The sequence below is a fragment of the Chenopodium album genome, chromosome 9, assembly GCF_948465745.1.
Source record: "Chenopodium album chromosome 9, dcCheAlbu1.1, whole genome shotgun sequence".
Taxonomy (NCBI): domain Eukaryota; kingdom Viridiplantae; phylum Streptophyta; class Magnoliopsida; order Caryophyllales; family Amaranthaceae; genus Chenopodium; species Chenopodium album.
In genome coordinates this window covers 9,354,097-9,376,484 of record NC_137842.1, presented here as the reverse complement: position 1 = coordinate 9,376,484, position 22,388 = coordinate 9,354,097, and the positions used below count along the sequence as shown (strand labels likewise).

General features: G+C 29.8%; 1 protein-coding gene and 1 pseudogene across 1 annotated transcript; both read left to right on the top strand.

Annotated features, from left to right (window-relative positions):
- The first annotated feature begins 839 nt into the window (after window positions 1-839).
- Window positions 840-4,871, top strand: LOC145557423 (uncharacterized). Its single transcript, XM_081618603.1, has 5 exons — window positions 840-910; window positions 1,747-2,006; window positions 2,166-2,936; window positions 3,811-4,538; window positions 4,635-4,871. The coding sequence occupies exons 1-5, from the start codon at window positions 840-842 to the stop codon at window positions 4,869-4,871; spliced, it is 2,067 nt and encodes a 688-aa protein (XP_081474729.1).
- Window positions 4,872-4,929: 58 nt separating this feature from the next.
- On the top strand, window positions 4,930-5,646 carry LOC145557422 (secreted RxLR effector protein 161 pseudogene; annotated as a pseudogene).
- The last annotated feature ends 16,742 nt before the right edge of the window (window positions 5,647-22,388 follow it).

Below are 22,388 nucleotides of genomic sequence, written 5' to 3'. Positions count from 1 at the left end.
TTTTAATGAAATATTTTATATAATGGTCAATATGAAAAATAAAGGTCACTATGTTAAAATTGTAGAGTGATTTAGAGTATGGAGATGAAATTCATGATTGTTAGATTAATTTGCTTAGGTTATGGTGTAGCAAATTGATTAGCATAAGAATTAGAGCATGATTAGACACCAAGCAGCAACAGTAAAGGTCTTTCGATCGGGCTATTGCAGCCCGATCGGGCGCGAGGCTTTGGTAGAAAAACGCTGAGTCTTAGCCCGATCGAGCTTGTACAGCCAGATCGGGCGCGCATGGAAGCTGTGTTGATTGTATTCAGCCACCCGATCATGCAAGTGTAGCCCGATCGGGCCCGTATGCATTCAGCGAAAGTGATATTTCTTAGCCCGATCGGGCGGTGCCGATTTCGATCGGGCTCGTACTTTTAATGGGTTGATGTTCCTTGCTTTTTGACAGTTACTTTTGGAGTTTTGCTCTAAGGATGTATATATACAGAACGTATATGATGAAAATGATGGTGATGAAAAGTTAGTTTTTAATAAGCTTTCTTTATTCATTATCTTGGTTTTGCAAAAAGTTCTTTAATTATTATTATCATCACAAATATCAAACACTTATCTACATTGTTTTGTAATCATCCTATTTGTGATTGCAATTGTTTCTTCGTTGTATCTCCTAAGTAAATTTCCGTGAAAACCCAGTTGTAGTATAGGGTCGGAATTATACTTTTGGGAAAGTGATTCCGTTCACGCCTCGAAAATTTTCTATTCTAATTTGTTTGCTATTTTTGTGACCCTTGTTCAAACACAAATTTCTCCAACAACCCAAAAGTATAATCTCGAAAATGGCAAATGTTAAGGAATTGATGGCCAACATTCAAAAGTTGGACAAATTCGAGGGTGTTGATTTCCGAAGGTGGCAGAGGAAGATGCATTTCTCACTACAAAAAAAATGAGAATAGGCAACACTTAAGATTGCAACACTTAAGATTGCAACACTTACAGAAATGATACTCTTAGTAATCTAAAGCAACAATATTTATTTATTACCTTGAACTAAAGTAACAGATAAAAAAGTGTTGCTCTAGAATATATAAGGCTACAGTCGCTTAAAGTGTTACCTTTTTCTAGTCTAAGACAACAAACATAATAATTATTGCATGAAAAGATAACAATAACAAAACTATTGCTTGAAAATGTAACATTAATATCTATGTTGCCATCTACGGCAACATTTATATTAAAAAGACAACATAATTTAAGATATTGCTTTTATGGAGAGTGTGTGTAATGTGTGAGATATTATATATATATATATATATATATATATATATATATATATATATATATATATATATATATATATATATATATATATATATATATATATATAGTTTGGTGGAGTTGGTGGTGAAGTCACCTTGTGACTTTGCTTGTGACTTTGAGGTCACAAGTTCGAGCCCTACAACCTACTAAATGCTTGGGAGTGGCAACATTTAGAAACATTTTTGAATTGTACTGTCTCCTTAGATGGCAACATTTTTCATTTGTTGTCTTTGTAAAAGTGTTGCCTTATGTATTATTTTACCTTGGTTTTCAAAATTGTTGCCTTTGAATAAAAATGTGTTGCCTTATGAATAGACAACGGGGGCATATACTATGCCTCATATGTGTTGCCTTAGCTACAAGGCAACACTTTTTTTATATTACGCAATGATTTTTCACTGTTACCTTTGCTTTATTTTGTTGTAGTGTCTTCTTGACTACAATTGGGGTGGCCTATGTTCTTGCTACTCCGAAACCCGAGGAGAAGGAGGAGGAAACAATTGATGAAGCAAGGAAACGCAACAAGTGGGAGAATGACAATTATATTTGTTGTGGTCATATTCTCAACAGTATGTCTGATGAACTCTTTGATATCTATCAGTTTAATGATTCTGCTAAGTCTCTATGGGATGATTTAGAGGCTAAATATATGGCTGAAGATGCTTCTAGCAATAAGTTTCTTGTTAGTAAATTTAATAATTATAAAATTATTGATAGTAGGCCAATTATGGAACAATTTCATGAGATACAAAGAGTATTAGGAAGTCTTAGACAACATAACATAGTTCTTGATGAGACCTTTGTAGTGTAATCTATAATAGACAAATTACCTTTTTCTTGGAAAGACTTTAAAAGTGGTTTAAAGTATAGGAAGGATGATGTTAACCTTGAGAGTTTGGCTTCTCACATTCGGATTGAGGAAGAAACTCGGGTGCAAGAGGGAAATAAGGATGGAAATCCTAGTTCTACTACGGTAAATGTAGTGGAGGATGCCAAACAAAATGTGAGAAAAAGGGGTAATGACTCAAACAAAAATAAAGGCAAAAAGCCTAAGTTAAGCGGTGATGGTTCAAAGTCACGTGCTTGTTGGGTTTGTGGAAAACCCGGTCACTTTAAGAAAGATTGCACAATCTGGAAGAAAAGAATGGGCAAGAAGAAGGCTCAAGATGGGAATGGAAATGCTAGCCAATCCCAAGACAAACAAGGTAAATCTTGTGCACAAATTTCATTTAATTCATTTATGAATTATATGTGTATGATTTCTGAAATCAATTGTGTACAGCCTGATTGTTCGTGGTATATCGATTCGGGAGCATCGAGGCACATGTGCAAGGATAGATCATTGTTCAAGACCTTCTTGGAGGTTGATGATGGAGAAATTCTCTATATGGGCAATGACTCTACAACTAAGGTGCTTGGAAAAGGACAAGTGGAGCTAGTCTTTAGTTCGGGAAAATCTCTTATTTTAAGAGATGTGTTGTATTCTCCCGAACTTAGGAGGAATCTTGTATCCGGTGCGATCTTGAATCGATTAGGTTTTAAGATGGTGTTTGAGTCAGATAATTTTATTTTGTCTAAAGGAGGTCAATTTGTAGGACTTGGTTATTTGTGTAATGGTATGTTTAAATTAAGTATTTCAAATACTTTGAATGATGTTGTTTATATTGTTAATGATAATTCTTCTCTATGGCATTTGCGACTTGGTCATGTTAATTATAAAAAGTTGTATTTTATGTCAAAGTATGATACCTGTGTTTGATCCAAGAATAGAGAAGTGTAGAACATGCATGTTAACCAAAATCACAAGAAAACCATTTCCTCAAGTTGTTCAGAAAAATAATTCATTGCTTGATTTAGTGCATAGTGACTAGTGTGATTTTCACAACACACCTTCTTTAGGGAATAAGAAATATTTGGTAACTTTTTTTGATGATTATTCAAGGTTTTGTTACATTTATTTGTTATTCTCTAAAGATGAAGCCCTTGATAAATTTAAAATTTACAAAAGTGAAGTAGAATTGCAAACCAATGAAAGGATTAAAAAGCTAAGAACAGATAAAGGTGGTGAATACTATGATCCAATTTATTTCCAATCTTTAGGTTTAGTACATGAAACTACCGCAGCATATACACCACAACAAAATGGTGTAGCGGAAAGGAAGAATAGGACACTAGAAGAAATGGTAAATTCTATGTTGTCATATTCAGGTTTAAGTGATGGATTTTGGGGTGAAGCCGTTTTAACGGCTTGTTACGTGTTAAATCGTGTTCCCATGAAAGGGAAAGATGTAACCCCATATGAGCTATGGTATAAAAGGAAATCAAACTTGAGTCATCTCAAAGTTTGGGGTTGTAGGGCAATTGTAAAAGTGCCGGAACCTAAACGTAAAAAGTTAGGTGAAAGAGGAATTGAATGCATTTTTATAGGATATGCGGATCATAGCAAATCCTATAGGTTCTATGTAATAGAACAAAATGACTTTTGGTCAGTTCACATCACCATTGAGTCAAGGGATGCATTGTTTGATGAAAATCGATTTTCTTCAATTCCTAGACCAAAGGACATAACTCCAAATGCCAATGCTCAAAGTATTAATCAAATTGTCATTGATCAAGAGGTGGATGACCAAACTCATTTAGAGGAGGCATCTACATCATTATCACAACCTAGGAGAAGTAAGAAGGCAAGGAAAGAAAAATCTTTTGGCCCGGACTTTCATGTATACTTAGTTGAAGGATCAAGGGAATCTGTTTCAACACAATTTCCATACATTTTTAATGTAGAAGATGATCCTTTGACCTATGATGAGGCTATGAGGTCTCGTGATGCTCCATTTTGGAAGGAAGCTATTAATGATGAGATGGAATCCATCATGGGAAACAATACTTGGGTTTTAGCTACTTTACCACCAAAATGTAAACCAATTGGGTGCAAATGGATCTTCAAAAGGAAATTGAGGATTGATGGAACGGTTGAAAAGTTCAAAGCCCGGTTAGTGGCACAAGGTTTTACACAAAAACCTGGTATCGATTATTTCGATACATATGCACCTGTTGCTAGAATCTCAACTATAAGATTGTTGATAGCACTTGCAGCTATCCACAATCTTGTGATCCATCAAATGGATGTCAAGACAGCATTCTTGAATGGAGATTTAGAGGAAGAAGTTTACATGCGACAACCGGAAGGGTTTGTTGTGGAAGGTCAGGAAGAAAACGTTTGCAAGTTGATTAAATCTTTGTATAGGCTAAAGCAAGCACCTAAGCAATGACATCAAAAATTTGATGAGGTTCTGTTGTCTAATGGTTTTAAGTTGAACAATTTAGACAAGTGTATTTATAGAAAATTTGATGACAATGGTCAAGGTGTCATAATTTGTCTATATGTAGATGACATGTTGATCTTTGGAACTGATTTGTCACAAGTTGAAAAGACAAAGTCATTCCTTAGTTCAAAGTTTTCCATGAAAGACATGGGGGAAGCGGATGTCATCTTGGGCATAAGGATAAAGAGGGAAAAAGGAAAGTTTGTCACAATCTCATTACATTGAGAAAGTGCTCAAGAAATTTGATGTGAGTGAAGACACTACTTCTCTTTATTCAACATCTATGGATCCTAGCATAAAGTTGATACCTAATGAAGGTTATGCGGTTTCACAACTTGAATATGCTAGAGTAATAGGTTGTTTGATGTATGCCATGACAAGTACTAGACCAGATATTGCTTATATAGTTGGTCAACTGAGCAGGTACACTAGCAAGCCTAGTATGCTACATTGGCAAGCGGTTCGACGCTTGTTGAAGTACTTGAAGAAAACCAAGGAATTTGGTTTGTCTTATACTGGATATCCTTCGGTTGTAGAAGGGTATTCGGATGCAAGTTGGATCTCTAACAAAGATCATTCCTCCACAAGTGGATGGGTTTTCCGATATGGGGGAGGTGCCATTTCATGGGCTTCAAAGAAACAAACTTGCATTGCGGACTCCACAATGACGTCGGAGTTCATTGCTTTGCATTCGGCTGGTAAAGAAGTCGAATGGTTAAAGGATCTCATGTTTGAGATTTCTTTGTTGCCAAAACCGATATCTCCAATAGTGATACATTGTGATAACAATGCTACCTTGGCAAGGGCTTATAGCCAAGTTTATAATGGTAAGTCAAGGCATATTGGAGTACGACATAGTTACATCCAAGGACTTATCAAGGATAGTGTGATCACTATTGATTATGTTCGAACAGATCTTAATCTCGCCGATTGTTTTACCAAGGCATTGGCTAGAGATGTTAATAATAGGATGACAATCGATTTAGGATTGGAGCCCTAAATAATCACAATTAGGAGAATCTCAACTTAACGCCCAATAAGACGTTGGGTCTTAAGTTCAATGAGATTAATTCTCTTAATTAAATTGATGATTGGGAACTTGTTTATTCATCCAAGGTAAAGTTCTGGTTTTCTGTGATGAAAAGAGGTTGTTTTTAAACTTAATAGAATTCCTGATAAAAGTGCTTTGGTCACAGGAGCATGTTGGAACTCTACCTATATAAGTACGAGGTTTAGCCGCTTCAAGGAGCTATTAGGGGTGTAGCTTTGATGTACTTATGAATAGATATGGACACATGGCTTATAGTGTCAAGCTAATATGTATTTAAGTAATTAATCTTGTGTGTGTAATATCTTCAAGTTTCCAAATGTGTTGCTTTTGGTTCAAACGTTTCACGATACCAAATGGATACGGATTCTTGAATTGTATATTGCACTAAGTGGGAGTTCTAGTCTATGTACACTTTCATTTATGCATAAGATTGTTTTGGGATGATGATGTTATTTGCAATGAATCTATTTAATACTCTAAATGGGGGAGGATTGTAGAGTGATTTAGAGTATGGAGATGAAATTCATGATTGTTAGATTAATTTGCTTAGGGAATGGTGTAGCAAATTGATTAGCATAAGAATTAGAGCATGATTGAACACCAGGCAGCAACAGTAAAGGTCTTTCGATCGGGCTATTGCAGCCCGATCGGGCGCGAGGCTTTGGTAGAAAAACGCTGAGTCTTAGCCCGATCGAGCTTGTACAGCCAGATCGGGCGCGCATGGAAGCTGTGTTGATTGTATTCAGCCACCCGATCATGCAAGTGTAGCCCGATCGGGCCCGTATGCATTCAGCGAAAGTGATATTTCTTAGCCCGATCGGGCGGTGCCGATTTCGATCGGGCTCGTACTTTTAATGGGTTGATGTTCCTTGCTTTTTGACAGTTACTTTTGGAGTTTTGCTCTAAGGATGTATATATACAGAACGTATATGATGAAAATGATGGTGATGAAAAGTTAGTTTTTAATAAGCTTTCTTTATTCATTATCTTGGTTTTGCAAAAAGTTCTTTAATTATTATTATCATCACAAATATCAAACACTTATCTACATTGTTTTGTAATCATCCTATTTGTGATTGCAATTGTTTCTTCGTTGTATCTCCTAAGTAAATTTCCGTAAAAACCCGGTTGTAGTATAGGGTCGGAATTATACTTTTGGGAAAGTGATTCCGTTCACGCCTCGAAGATAATCCGTTCTAATTTGTTTGCTATTTTTGTGACCCTTGTTCAAACATAAATTTCTCCAACAAAAATTAGGGTCATAACGTCGTATTTAAGCTCACAATAATATTAAAATTATACAACTTTTAATAAAGGTAACTATGTTAAAAATAAGGGTCACTATGTTCAATATAATGTCAGTTGCGTGTGTATAAATTTCGGGTCCACAATAATATTATTGTGGACCAGGTCCACGCAAGTCTTTCTGCCCCGTAACCCCAAATCATCCCCTATAAGGCCTAAGACTATAACTAATCTTTAAATTCCAGGTATAAACAAAATTAAATAAATAAAATAAAAATAAATCAATATTACTCATTATAAGACAAGAAATTATTGCCTAAAATGGAAGCCATTTCTCTATGAGACTATCACAAAGAGGAAGTAAAATTGAAGGGTTGTGAGACAAATGCAAATGTCTCACAACCATTAAAATAACATAAAAGTAAAAAGAGAGAGAAAGGAGGAGAGAGATAGGAAGAGTAAAAAAGTTGGTGTGGGTCCCACTAAAACTTTTCAAAAATGGTTTCATGTTAAAAAACGACCAAAAAAAAAAAAAATTGGGACCACAACTAGTGAGAGTATATTTTGTACCACTGACTATTTTTATAAGTACCACTAAAACCGCATTGAGTACCACTGGGAGTGTATTTTGTACCACTGAATTGTAATAGTATTATTTGACAGCCTAATTAGACCTTTGAAACTTTTTTTAAATACCACTAAAATTATATTTTGTAGCACTGAGAGTGTATTTTGTACCATTGAATCTAAAATGGTAAAATTTAAATCCCGCATGAAATAACCAATCTACCCTTGCGAGACACGTCTAAATCTCTGTCAATCCTCCGTTTATATAACCTCCTATCACAAATTCACAAGCAAGAATATCAATCTTGAATTTTTGATTCAATCCAACTCATAATCTAAAGTTTATTATCAAATGCAAAGTATCTCCCCTATTTTATCTACTTTCTTAACACTTTTTTGAAATAGAGACAAGGCTCCAAATCTATAGGGTAAGCCCAAATGTTTGAATGGTCTTGAACTCTTGGGTTGAGAAAAGTAAACATTTTAATTGCATGCAAATAATGAAGCTCTAGTGGAAGATACGAATAAATCCTTGAAACCAATAGCTTAATCTAATACTTCCTCCGTTATGTATTATCTTGTTAATGTTGATTAAATAAGTGAAAGGTGTGTGATTAAGGGTAGGAGAGAACACAAATTTTTAAAAAAATCGGGTGTACAATAATTATTGTACATCCATTATAAAGATAACCTAAAGTGATTAATAATTACTCCTGAAATGAATAAAAGTTACCCCAATTCAAATAAAAATTATCTTCGCTTTATTAGTAAAGAATCACATTTTAAATGACTAAAAATCAATTATTAGTGATTGAATGTAATTAAATTACCTTTATAAAACTTTTCTTGTTGTTGATTTATATAAAAATTGTATTATGTTTAAAGTTACCCAAAAAAAGACAAAAAGTTACCCTAAAATTAGCTAAAAGTTACCCTTATACTGCTCGATGTACAATAATCATATAACTAATATATAAAGCTAAACTTTTAGCCAGGTCACGAGACAGCGACACTTGGCATTCTGACTTTTTCGCCAAGTGTCGCGCCACCTTGGGTAAATTTAAATAAACTTCATATGATAAAAAAAAAAAAACCGTCAAGTGTCGCGCTACCTTGGATAGATTTCATAAGATAAAAAAAAATAGGTAAGAATTCTATAGGATAGAATTTTAGAATAAGATTATTAATTTAGAGTTATATTTTTGATAAAATACCAAATAATAAATTTATAATTAGGCCACAAGACAATATCATTTAGCGTTTTAATTTTTCGCCAAGTATCCACGTTGGATAAATATAGATTGACTTTGTAGCAAAAAGAGTTAATTTAGAATTCTATTTTCAATCAAATTGAATTATAATATGTAGTATAATTTTATCTTAAAAGTCCATAAACTACCCGGGCATCGCCGGAGCACAAAACTAGTATTAGTGTAAACCGGATGTATACAAAAGTTTTTGAGGAGAGAATTAATGGCCACCACTACAAACGCATGCCTAATAAGCTGATAAGATAAACAAACCTTAAAGATAAATTAAATCCTAAAAACTCTAATAATGTCTTATAAAAGGATAATTTTTCGTAATCTTTATCCTAAATAAATCATACGGATACGACAAAATAAATCCTAAAGAAAATAAATCTAGACTCCTAATTCTTGATGTTTGATCCGCATCAATTAAAAGGGTTAAATTGATACCATGTTCTTAGTTGAATGCTTAATCGCCTTAATACACACAAGATGTTAGGCATATTACGAGGTGTTGGGATGCCAAAATGGCTATCCATTTTGGGCTTTATTTACTATTGGATTCTCAGACCCAATAAGCCAAATATGTGTTACTAGGAGTCTTGGAGCTTAAGTCAATGCAAAGATCGTTGGATTGTGTAACTAATACGTAGTACGGAGTACATGTAAAATTAAGGAAAATGTATATTCTCATGATACTAAAGTATACTTCCTCCGTTTTTTTTAGTTGACACTGTTTGACTTTTATACTATTCATATATTACACTTTGACTCGCTTTTGTGATTTATATATCCTATAAAATGTGGCGATTCTTCTAAGGGGCAAGGCTAGGCTTGACCTCCCTTAGATTTTGATCCAAAATTTATCATCTACTTAAACTACTTTACTTAAAATTAGTGTCTTCTAATTGTTAGATAATTACATCACAAGCAAATAAAAATACTTGCATTTCTAATTTAATGGCAATTTTCTTCTTACTTTATTTATTTGCGATGTTGTTAGAGATTCCATACTTGCTAAAGTAACTTTTATATCGTTAATTTTTGTAGTTACATATACACCGTATCTAAGTCATGCTAAATTTAATATTTTCATACAAGTCAAATATTTTTTTTTTTTTTTTTTTTTTTTTTTTTTTTTTTTTTTTTTTTTCAGTTGACAGGTCGTTTTATAACACCTATCCATCATGTTATGATGACATTTATATATTAGTAAAAACAATATGTCATGGTAATACATGAATAGTATAAAACCTAGATACTTAAGTAATAATTGAAATTAGCTTTAATTCGATCACCCCTCCCTCCGCCCAAAAAAAGTTGTCAAGATCCGCCAGTGCCGGCCCATAGATATAATAAAATATACAGTCATGTGGGATCTTGTTTGAATCGTCTACATGTATATTTTATTAATATTCACTTTTTTTAAAAAAACAAAATTTCAATGTTGATAATTGAAGTTATTAAGCGTTAAAAACATGCGTTGGCAAGCGTGATAATAGAAAGGTCAACTAAAATTAAAACAAAGTATTAGAATAAATTTTGCTATTTACTGCATAAATTGCGTATATTTTGGTGTGCATATTGTATTGAAAAAAGCGTTTTGTGTGAGACTGGACTCACGTGAGATTGGACTCTTAATAAAAAAGGCGCGGGCCTGAGATACTCGACCAAAGCCCGCGCACCAATTTATAAAATGTGTGAATTGTTTGTCATTTATCATTTTCCTCAAATTTCAAGTGCAGACATTTTCTAACAAAATCGCGAACGCATTTATTTCGCGAAACTAAGAACTCCTTCATTTCTCAAACATCAGAGCCTTCAGATCAATTTCAAATTTCTGAAAATTAAATCAAAAAATGGAGAAATTAAACAACAGAATGACAATTGAAGAAGAATCTGATTCACCTAAAGAATCAATTCCGAGCTCAATTACTGCTGAAAAAGGTACAATTTATTTCAATTTAATTACATAATTTCAGATCGTATTTAAATTCAGATGCATTTAATTACAGATTGTATTTAATATCAGTTTGTGCTTAATTTCAGATCATATTTAGTTCATAATCAATTTGACTTTATGAATTTTCGCAAAAAGTTAATTCAATTTTGGATGCAATTTAAATTTGCATATAATAAATTTTGACTTATAATTTGCATGTAATTTTAATTAAATTTTCAAATTTAAATCGTATTTAATTTCGAGTTAAATTAGACTTATAATTTGCAACCAAGTCAAATTTATTTTCAGTTAATTGTTAATTTCAAGTTATAACTTGAAAGTAATCCTAATTTAATTTCAGATCGTAGTTAATTTCATTTCTATTTATAATTTGCATGGAAGGCTAATTTGATTTCAGATCGTAGATAATTCGATTTATATTTTGCATGCAAAGTTATTTTAGTTTTAGATTGTATACCTAAAGTGTTGAGCAATAATAATGAATGCAACATATAATGTAATTATAGAAGAGAACACCAATCAAGGAAGAGATGATGAAGAAAGAGATGAAGATGCTGCAAATATAATAGGTATGTTTGTTTGAAAATTTATGAAGTGTTAAAATAATCTTAAATGGTGGAATTCCTGAGAAAAATATTTTAATGCTTACAAAAATAGAGTAATTCCTAGCATATATAATGTAATTCCTGACTAAACATAGTAATTACACATAAAATATATTTTTAATTCAATTCGTTACTTTGTAAATCTCATTCCTGAATCATTTAATCAAATATCTGACTATTTTAATCTTATTTCTGATGAAATAAATTTCAAAACAATTTTAATTTTGACTAAAAAATTGTAATTCCAGTGTAACAATATATAATTCTTGTGTAATTTTATGTAATTCCTAACTTATGTTATCTTAAAACTGACCAAAAAATAATATATTTCTGAATAAAATCTTGTAATATCTAAGTATAATTAATTAATTCCTGAATAAAAGATGCTAATTTACTAAATCAATAAATTTGAATACAAGTTTAACCCCTGACTAAAGTATATTTAAGCCTGACAAAAATATACTAATACCTGATATATAAATATAATTCCTCACTAAAACATAGTATAATTCAATTCCTAATCAAATATTGTAATGTCTGACAAAAATTGTTCAATACCTGACATAAAATATTTAATTCCTGATATAAGCATACTAATTTGTGTTATTGCTTAAAATTAATTCTTGATAGTTTAACTATAATTCATGTTATATAATGTCTAATTTTTGATTGAATACCTTTAATTCCTTATAATATATCTGAATTGATATATTTGTTGAGTAAAGTATTCTAATTCTTGACTTAAATTTTATAATTTCTTACACAAAAAATAATTTAATACCTGACTTTTGTATAATTTATATATTTACTTTTGCTGCAGATTATTACAAATATGACAAGGATGAAAACATAAGTAGATGTTTAGCAGGATATACAGTATCAGACTACAATGATGGATATTTTTTTTATACAAAGCTCATTCAAGATTTGTTGGTTTCAGTGTAAGAAAATCAACAAAGAGAAGAGATAATAATGATTTACTGTATGAGTTTTATTTTAGATGTTCTAAGGAAGGATAGACAAAGGGTAAAATGAAAATTGCAGGTGAACATAATTCAGTAGAAATACCCATATTGGGTAAAACTGATGAAAGAAAGAGAAAAGAAAGGGAAGTAATGAAACAAGAACTGGATGCAAAGCTCATATTCGTTTTAAGAAAAATGCAGAAGGTAGATTTGCTGTTCTTGCACATGAGTTGGAACATAATCATGAACTGGTAATAACAGTTCAATGACATCATCTAAGATCAGAAAGGCAAATATCAGCTCCAATGGGTGAGCTAATTGAGAGCATGATTGAGAGTGGTATTAAACCAATGGATGCTTATAATTATATAAGCAATGAAGCTGGAGGAGAAGAATGTGTAGGTCATACTAAGAGAGATCACCTTAACTATGTATCAAGAGTGAAAATGAGTATGGTTGAAGGTGGAGACATGCAGAATGTATTAGACACCCATCAAGAAAGAGCGGATCAAGATCCTTCATTCTTGTATAGACTGAAATTTGGAGAAGAAAATAATGTTGTGAGCTATTTTTGGCGTGACTCTCAAATGCTTGAAGATTTCAAAGCTTATGGGTGATGTTTTAATCTTCGATACAACATACAGAACAAACAAATATGGGTTGATATGTGCTCCATTTGTTGGTATAAACAATCACTGGAGAACAACAATGTTTGGATGTGCATTCATAACTGATAAAAAGACTGAAACATTTGTTTGACTTCTTTCAATCTTTAAAAAGTCAATGAGTGGAATTGAACCAAAATCAATCTTCACTGATCAAGATCTTGCAATGAGCAACGCCATACCAGAGGTAAGCAGTTTTAGCTTCATAATATTTGTATTTTATACTGTAAATATGTTATTTGTATTCTATAACTTAACACAATCTAAGTAATTTTTAATGTAGCTTATTTCCTGTCCAAAAAAATATAATTCCTCTGAAAAATAATGAAATAAATGACTAAATGTTAATAACAGATTCAAATTTTTTTAATTCCTGAATTCAAACTATTTAATCATGATGTAAGAAATCTTAATACTGATGTTTAAGTTTTAATTCCTGGAAAAAGTAATATAATACCTGAATGAAACTATCTTATTCTCATTTTAAAATGTATTTAATTATAAATATAATTTTAATCCTGAAAAATATTCTTTAATTCCTGATAATTATAAACTAACTCCTGCCCTACATAATGTAATACCTGAAAAAAAATGTCATGCATGACTTAAATCAACCAATGCCTAAGATGAAAGAAATTATATCTGACTAATAATATCTAATTCCTGTCTAAATTCAACTTATTTCTGAGTTAAAAGTATTAATTCCAAAACACTAATTAAACTCTGAAAATATTTAAATCCTGACTAAAATATATTAATATCTGACAAGAATTATTTAATATCTGACTATAAAAATAATAATCCTAAAAGAAATAATATGATTTTCCGAGAAATATGATTTAATTCCTGCCCTAAATAATATAATATCTGACTAAAAAATAATAATCCTGAAAGAAATAATATTATTCCTGATTTTTAATACAAAGTGAATGCCTTCTTTCTACTTCTCCATAACAGAAACAGAACAATATCAAAAAACTTCATCATCCTTACCATAGTAAACTATAGTTGGGAAATAAATAAATATATTCAATATGAAGACAAGGCATATAAACTAACACAAAAAGTATCTTTTTAGTACTTCAAAATCATCATTACATTAATTATAATCAAATAAGTACATCCATATCTTTGTCATAGTTGTGACATTGCCTTACAATTGCAAAAAGTACACTGTCACACTAAACCATGACAAGGGAGAAAAAGAAACTATATCAGATTCTATACATTAACTCCTACCTAAGTCATCAAGTTTTACTTTAACTGACTGGCTCTAAAAGGCTAACAACAACAACTAGTACTTATAGTCAGTTTAAAGCCAAAATAATGCCCTCTAGTTACTCAAAAAACAACCTACAGGGCAATTCACCTAACAACAACAACACTGTTCAAGCTTAATCCTGCACACCTGGTTGAGTTGCTTCCTCCCTCTTCCTTTTCTTGTAGTACATAGCTTCTTCATCCTTAAATAACCAACGCAACCCATCCAAAAATTGAGCCCAATCTTGAACCATCCCATTATGAAAGCCATAACCATTATTTCTCATTATATCTTTGGCCATCCACCACCTTTCACTTTCATGTTGGGCTCTAACATAATGAGGGATCCAGGCCTTAAAAAACCATAGTTCATTCCAGTGCTTACACACACAGTTGCACATGCCTTGAGCTTTAGGGGGCAACTTAGGGAAAATGTACATGCATAAAATTTCAGGAATTGATAACGCATGTGGGGCATCCTGATCTAGAGCCACCATATGATGAGGGTCGTCTACTGGATCCATATAACCTAATAAAACACACAATAATTATTGTGTTAACACAACAACAATTACACATAATTCATGCAAACAAATACTCTGTTTTTTCAAGAATAATTACACATAATTCATGCACAAAATTACTTAAGTAACAAACAGCAAATTGATCAATACTAATAAAAAACGCAAAATCGACATAATATAAAAATAATTCTATGATTAAACCTAACAATAACAACAATTAGCAGATGAAAGGGTATTTTTTTAAAAATAAATAACGTTTCATGATAAACCCTAAATCGATCAACAAATCATCACCAAAACACAACAAATAAAAGCAATAACAAAAAAAAAAAAATAATAAAATGATCAGAATTTTACCTTAAAATGCAATTATGATCCCTTCGTGCAAAGTTTTTCCAGAAATGGCTTCACTCGAACAGAGAATAGAAGATGAAAAGTTAGAGGAGAATATCCTTTTTTTTGTTTTCACTGGAGTAAATAGTACACAAGAAGAGAAAGGGGTGGGAGCGCGAAACTAGGGAACAAAGAAGCAGAAACGTCATTTCAATAATTGACGTCCTCGATTACCAAAAAAAAAAATTAAGTCAGTTTAATTCCTATTATATGAAACTTTTAATCTATTACCTGACTAAATATACTAATTTTTTACCAACAAGTATTATAGTCCGATTATTATAATTGACATTATTTATCTAATATCTGACTAAAATACTTTAATTCCTGACTAATATATTATTATGCCTGTCAAAAATAGATTAATAACTGACGTAAGTTATATAATATCCGACTGTTACTCTTTAATTCCTTACTAAAATATTATTATTCCTGACTAAAATATTATTATGCCTGACTAAAATATTATTATGCCTGACTTAAATCAACCAATACCTAAGATGAAAGAAATTATATCTGACTAATAATATCTAGTTAGTTAAATCAATCAATTCATCATTTCCTGGCTTTTAATTCCCAAGTAATTTAATTCTAAATCAATCAATTCATCATTTCCTGGCTTTTTATTTGTCCACGTAATAATACTCAGTCCTAATATAAAATATTGTATTATAAGGAATGTAGTGTAATATAATTTCTGACAAATATAAACCATTATATGAAAATTTTAATCTATACCCGACTAAATATACTAAATTTTTACCAACAAGTATTATAGTTTGATTATTATAATTGACATTATTTATCTAATATCTGACTAAAACACTTTAATTCTTGACTAATATATTTTTATGCCAGAGAAAAATAGATTAATAAGTCATGTGAGTTATATAATATCTGACTTCGACTCTTTAATTCTTGACTAAAATATTATTATTCTTGACAAAAATATAAACCATTATATGAAAATTTAAATCTATTACCTGACTAAATATACTAATTTTTGACCAACAAGTATTATAGTCTGATTATTATAATTTAATTCCTGAAAAAAAAAAGATAATACATGACAAAACAAAATAAAATCATAGTATACTACTAAATAAATACTCAGCAATGTATAGGGTACAGATTTCATATATTTCAAAAAGTAATACATCAAAAAATATACTCGTAATATCTTTTTGAAAATTTAATTATTACATATCATTTTCTTCATATATTAAAATGATATTGATTGAGATTAATCCTTAAGAAAGAGAGGAAAAAAAACCTAGAATCTTAATCTTCTTCTTGAGATTTTAAACTTGTTTTTTTCTTTTGATCTTTTTTTCTTCTTCCTGTTCCTTCTTTTGTTGGCCGTCTTCTTTCTTTTTTTTTTGTTTGTTTTGTTCTTCCTGGAATTTTTCTTCCACCCTCTTTCTCTTCCTCAGTTCTTCAATTTCATTCTTTTCAACTTTTTCATACAGCTTCATCAACCCATCCTTCACTCTATCTCTTCTCTCAAATAGATCATTTAATCTCTTTTCAAAGTTGTCAAAAACATTTTTTTCTGGATCGTTTGATGAAGTAGAAGATTGAGAATTGTTTTCTATATTTGAGGAATAAAGAAAAAGAGTTTGTTTTAGGAGAGAGAATATACAGGAACACAAACATGCAAAATGTATGAGCAAATCATGGTTTTATAGATAAATAAAAAAGATTAAAAAAAACTTAACTTTTAAAATAATTTTCTATTTCTTATTCTTACATTTTTGTCATCTTTATCCAAAAGTCTAGATAAACATCTTTATTTTAAATATCTTTATCCAAATCACATAGTACTGAGAGCTACTCTAAGTAAAATCAAACACTATTAAATTTTTTTATGCTTGATAAACATATAACAATACCTGATATAAGTTATCTAATATCTGACAAAAACGTGCTAATTTCTGTCTTTTAAATTGTTATTCCTGAATAAAATACTACAATAACTGAGATAAATTATCTAATATCTGACTAAACCATTCTAATTCCCGACTCTAACTATTAGATAATACAACAATAACTGAGATAAATTAAAAAAATTCAAACTATTAGACTTTTTTGTTATTCCTGAACAAAATAAGTTTATAATTGACATTATTTATTTAATATCTGATTAAAACACTTTAATTCCTGACTAATATATTGTTATGCCTAACAAAAATAGATTAATAACTGACATGAGTTATAAAATATCTGACTTTGAATCTTTAATACCTGACTAAAATATTGTTATTCCTGACAAAACTATATCAATTACTACCATGATTTATCTAATATCTTACTATAAAATGAAATTATTTGATTTATGTTGTCTAAGTAATGGCTAAAATCAAACACTATTAAATTTTTTTATGCTTGATAAACATATAACAATACCTGATAAAAGTTATCTAATATCTGACAAAAACATGCTAATTTATGTCTTTTAAATTGTTATTCCTAAATAAAATACAACAATAACGGAGATAAATAATGTAATATCTGACTAAACCATTCTAATTCCTGACTCTAACTATTAGGTAATACAAGAATAACTGAGATAAATTAAAAAAATTCGAACTATTAGACTTTTTTGTTATTCCTGAACAAAATAGGTTTATAATTGACATTATTTATTTAATATCTGATTAAAACACTTTAATTTCTGACTAATATATTGTTATGTCTAACAAAAACAGATTAATAATTGACGTGAGTTATATAATATCTGACTTTGACTCTTTAATACATGACTAAAATATTGTTATTCCTGACAAAAATATATCAATTACTGCCATGATTTATCTAATATCTGACTATAAAATGAAATTATTTGATTTATGTTGTCTAAGTAATGACTAAAATTTACTAATTCCTAATGAATATCATGTAATTCCTGATTAAAATAATCTAAAAACTGAAGAAAATAATCAAATTGTTCTATAATTGTTGCAAGTGTATCCAAATTCAAGACATAGATTGTGTCTATGGCATTTACAAAAGAATTTTGTATCACACTTTGGAACTTTAAAAAACAACCCTGAATTCAAAAATATGTTTCACAAGTGCTTAAGTGGTTGTGATTTAGAATTAGAATTTGAAGATGTCTGGAACAAGATGGTTCAAAAACATGGATTAGAAAAAAAAAAAGAGTGGTTTGATAGGTTGTTCGGGCTACGAGAAAAATGGTGCACAACATTGAGCAAGGATATTTTCTCTGCGTGAATTCTTTCATCTCAAAGAGTAGAAGTAACAAACAGAGCAATTTCATTTAAGGCCAACAGAACCACTAAACTTTTGGAGGTCTTTCACATATTTGAAGCTACTTTGAGAAGATGGAGAAGCACTGAAAAGAGTGACAACTTCAGATGTACTACTGAGAAACCAAAAACAACAACAAAAATATTAAAACATGCTGCTGAAGTTTATACTATAAACTAATACAAGGATTTTAAGTTGGAATTTGACAGCAGTCTAGGAGCATATGCAAAGGAAAAGCCAACTTCAATGCAATACGTCAAATTCTTTGATGTTTCTCTTGATGAAGATTATAAGCACACCTATCAAGTCATATATCACTGTCAAAACAATGAGTTTATGTGTTCTTGCATGTGCTTCACAGAGACCGGATTGCTGTGCTTTCACATCCTCAAGATAATGCAAATGTACACACATACATGCTATACCAGAGATATACGTTCTAAAACGCTGGACAAAGCTTGCTAAATCAATGATATGGGATGAGAATGAATCAGGTACGTACATACTTTGTTATTTTAAAATTTATTATTTGTTAATTAAATATAAAATGAAATTAATTTACTCCTATTTATAATAATTTATTCCTAACAAATATTATATAATTCCTGACAAAAATAGTCTTTTTGCTGAAATAAATATAGATACTTCTGATAAAACAATTTAATTATGACAAACATAAACTTATACCTGATATAAATATTATTATTTCTGATAAATATAAACTTATTTATTACAAACATAAACTTAATAGAGAAACTTATACATTAATACCATTTTCTGCATCAGTAGGAATCCTCTCATTACCATCAACAGTAAAAACTCTAATGTAAAAATTTAAATCAATATCATGATAAATATCTAGTCTTTCTCCTTCAACAATATTATTGGATGATACAAAGCTTGTCCATTCATCATCAATAAACATGCCACCACAGGTTCATGTATTTTGTGGTACGCTTAACACTTTAACTTCCCAAAATCTGCCATTATTCCCACGATAGACTCTAACTGAACCTCTGAATCTTAAAAGAAAACCTTTCCAATCTGCAGGAATTGGCTGAAATATAAAAAAAAACACACACACACACACAAAATAGAATTAAAACATTAAATATTTACTAAGATACAAAACAAATATATAAGTATAAAGCTTAATGTATTTACCAAACTATGCCGATAAATTGATCTGAACTTAACAGAACATTTTGCCAAATTTTCATAGAAATCAGCCATTGTCTTCAAGATTGTACAAAAAGAATATATATATAACTTATTCTGAAGTTATGATATAAGACTCAACCTTATATAGAAACAATAGAGGTTGTTAATTTAAGGTTTTTTTATAGAAAAAACTTGATTTAAACAACCTTTAAATAGAAAATAGTTATGTATGAACAACAATAATGGACATGTAAGTTAACAGAAGATATTATGACTTTTGTCTATTTTTTATGACTTTTTAATGATGCAATAAATTACTTTGAAATTATATGACTTATTCAGTTTTTTCAGATTTGTATGACTTTTTGAAGATGCAATTAAATACTTTTTCAGTTTTTTAAGATTTTTATGACTTTTTGAAGTTGCAATTAAATACTTTTTCAGTTTTATATGACTTTAGTCAAATTTGTATAACTTTTTGATAATAAAATATATTAAATTTTCATATTTATATAACTTTTTATTATACAAGAACACTTATGGCCCAAGGAGAAAACAATATTGTTTTTACTGAAAAATTAAAATTATTCCTGACATTTAGATTCTCATTCTTGATTATACATATGTTATTCATGCCTATACGTATCTTATTCCTGACATTATAATCTTATTCCTGATATATATATTGTTATGACTGACAATAATAATATTATTCCTGATATAGATATATTTATTCATGACCTATATTATTTTATGACAAATGTAGTAATTTTATTTTATTTTTATTTTATTTTTTTTTTGTTAGGAAATGCAACTACGGATCATTCATTAATAAACACTCCTTGGAGGCAATCAATAACAAAGAATTTTTACAACCTTGTAACTATATGTCAAGGGAACGAAGAATCAACAAAATTATGTGACGATGCTTTGGAACAAATGTACAAATCTGTAAGAAAAGTGTTCCAAACAAATGAAGAAAAAATTCGTGAGCTTGATGAAGAACAAGAGAGAAGGAATGCTGTAAAAGATCCAAAACGACCAAAAACAAAAGGAAGGCCAAAGAAAAACAAAAGAATTAGAGGGCATTTTGAAAGAAGAAGAACAACAACTAGAGATCTAAATGAGTTTGGTACCAAAACTCCAAATCCACAACTCATTTAATATTGAGACATTCATCAAATAATTTTTATTCATTAAAAATATTTGTAAAAAATATTATATTTAATTATAGTATATTTTGATTTGATATTTTAGATTTATAATCAAAATTAAGGTTTGATAATTTGTATTATTCCTGACAAAATTAATCTAATTTCTGAACAAAATAATGCTATTCCTGACTAACATGATTCATTTCCTGATACACATCACTCATTTCTGGAATATAATTTCTGAACAAAGTAATGCTATTGCTGATTAATATGATTTATTCCCTGGTAATATTCACTTATTTCTTGAATATTATTTCCTAACTGAGTTATGTTTTTCTTGATAAAAATAATCTAACTTATGCAAAAACACGCATGCATACCTGATTGATAATATTAAAGAAAAGCAAAATATATACATATATAAATAACTGTATAAATAAAATTTATCAACCAAAATGAACCTACTATTTAACTACAAAAAGGTAATATATATAAAAAATAAAATTATCTAACTATTGTCTATATTCTGCTGTTTTTCCATTTCCTTTAGTTTCTTCTGCTCCAATTTGTATCTCCTATATTTTTCTTTTTGTATAGCAGCTACATCCTTTCTATATTGAGCCTCAAGCTTCTTCCTTGTAGGCTGAGCTTTGAAAATCTTGTCTTTGTTAATAGAAAATTCAATGCAAGCATTCCACAATTGCTTGCGCAAAAAATTGTCTTCTCTATTAACCAAATTATAAGCTATTCTGCATCTATACAACTTCCGATTTTGTTTCTGCAAATTTATACAAAAATACAAAAATAAGAACACTAAAAAATAATTAGTTTAAATCACAACAAATATCAAAGAGAGAAAAACACTTACATTTTTTAAATCAAGAAGTCCTCCATCTAGTCCAGTGTATTTTTGCATACACATTAATGCAAAAAGCCCACAATCATAATTTTCTGTGCTAGTCTTCCAAGAAAAAGATGGAGTATTCCATGGCAACGTAGGAACTTTTTCCGCTAAAAGATGTTCTTTCTTTTGCAAAAAAAGATGAACAACTCTAATTTGTAATATATATATATATATATATATATATATATATATATATATATATATATATATATATATATATATATATATATATATATATATATATATATATATATATATATATATATATACACACACACACATAAGCATCTAAAAGTGTAATTTTTAAGAAACAAAATGAAATAGTTATTTTACAAAAACTTACCAAATACTTATCTATATAATCCAAATCAGTTCGATCAATGTCAGTCCTGTTATTTACCCAATCTATACGTGGAGTTATAACAGGAATAAAATTGAAAACCACTAGAGTATAGTGATTTTTGTACCAAATGGGAAAGATTAACTGCAACAAAAAAAAGTTAAACTATTATTTCTTATAAACCAATACCTGACTTAAACTTGCTAATTTCTGAGTTTTATATTATTATGTATGACTAAATACAACGATACATGACATGAATAATCTAATACCTGACTAAAGAATGATAATTCATGACTAATAATATCTAATTACTGATTATAATAATATAATTCCTGACTAAATATTGTAATGTTTGATCCTGACCTATATTATCTTAAACTTGAAAATGTTAAATCCAAAACTTTAACTTTTAGACTATATAG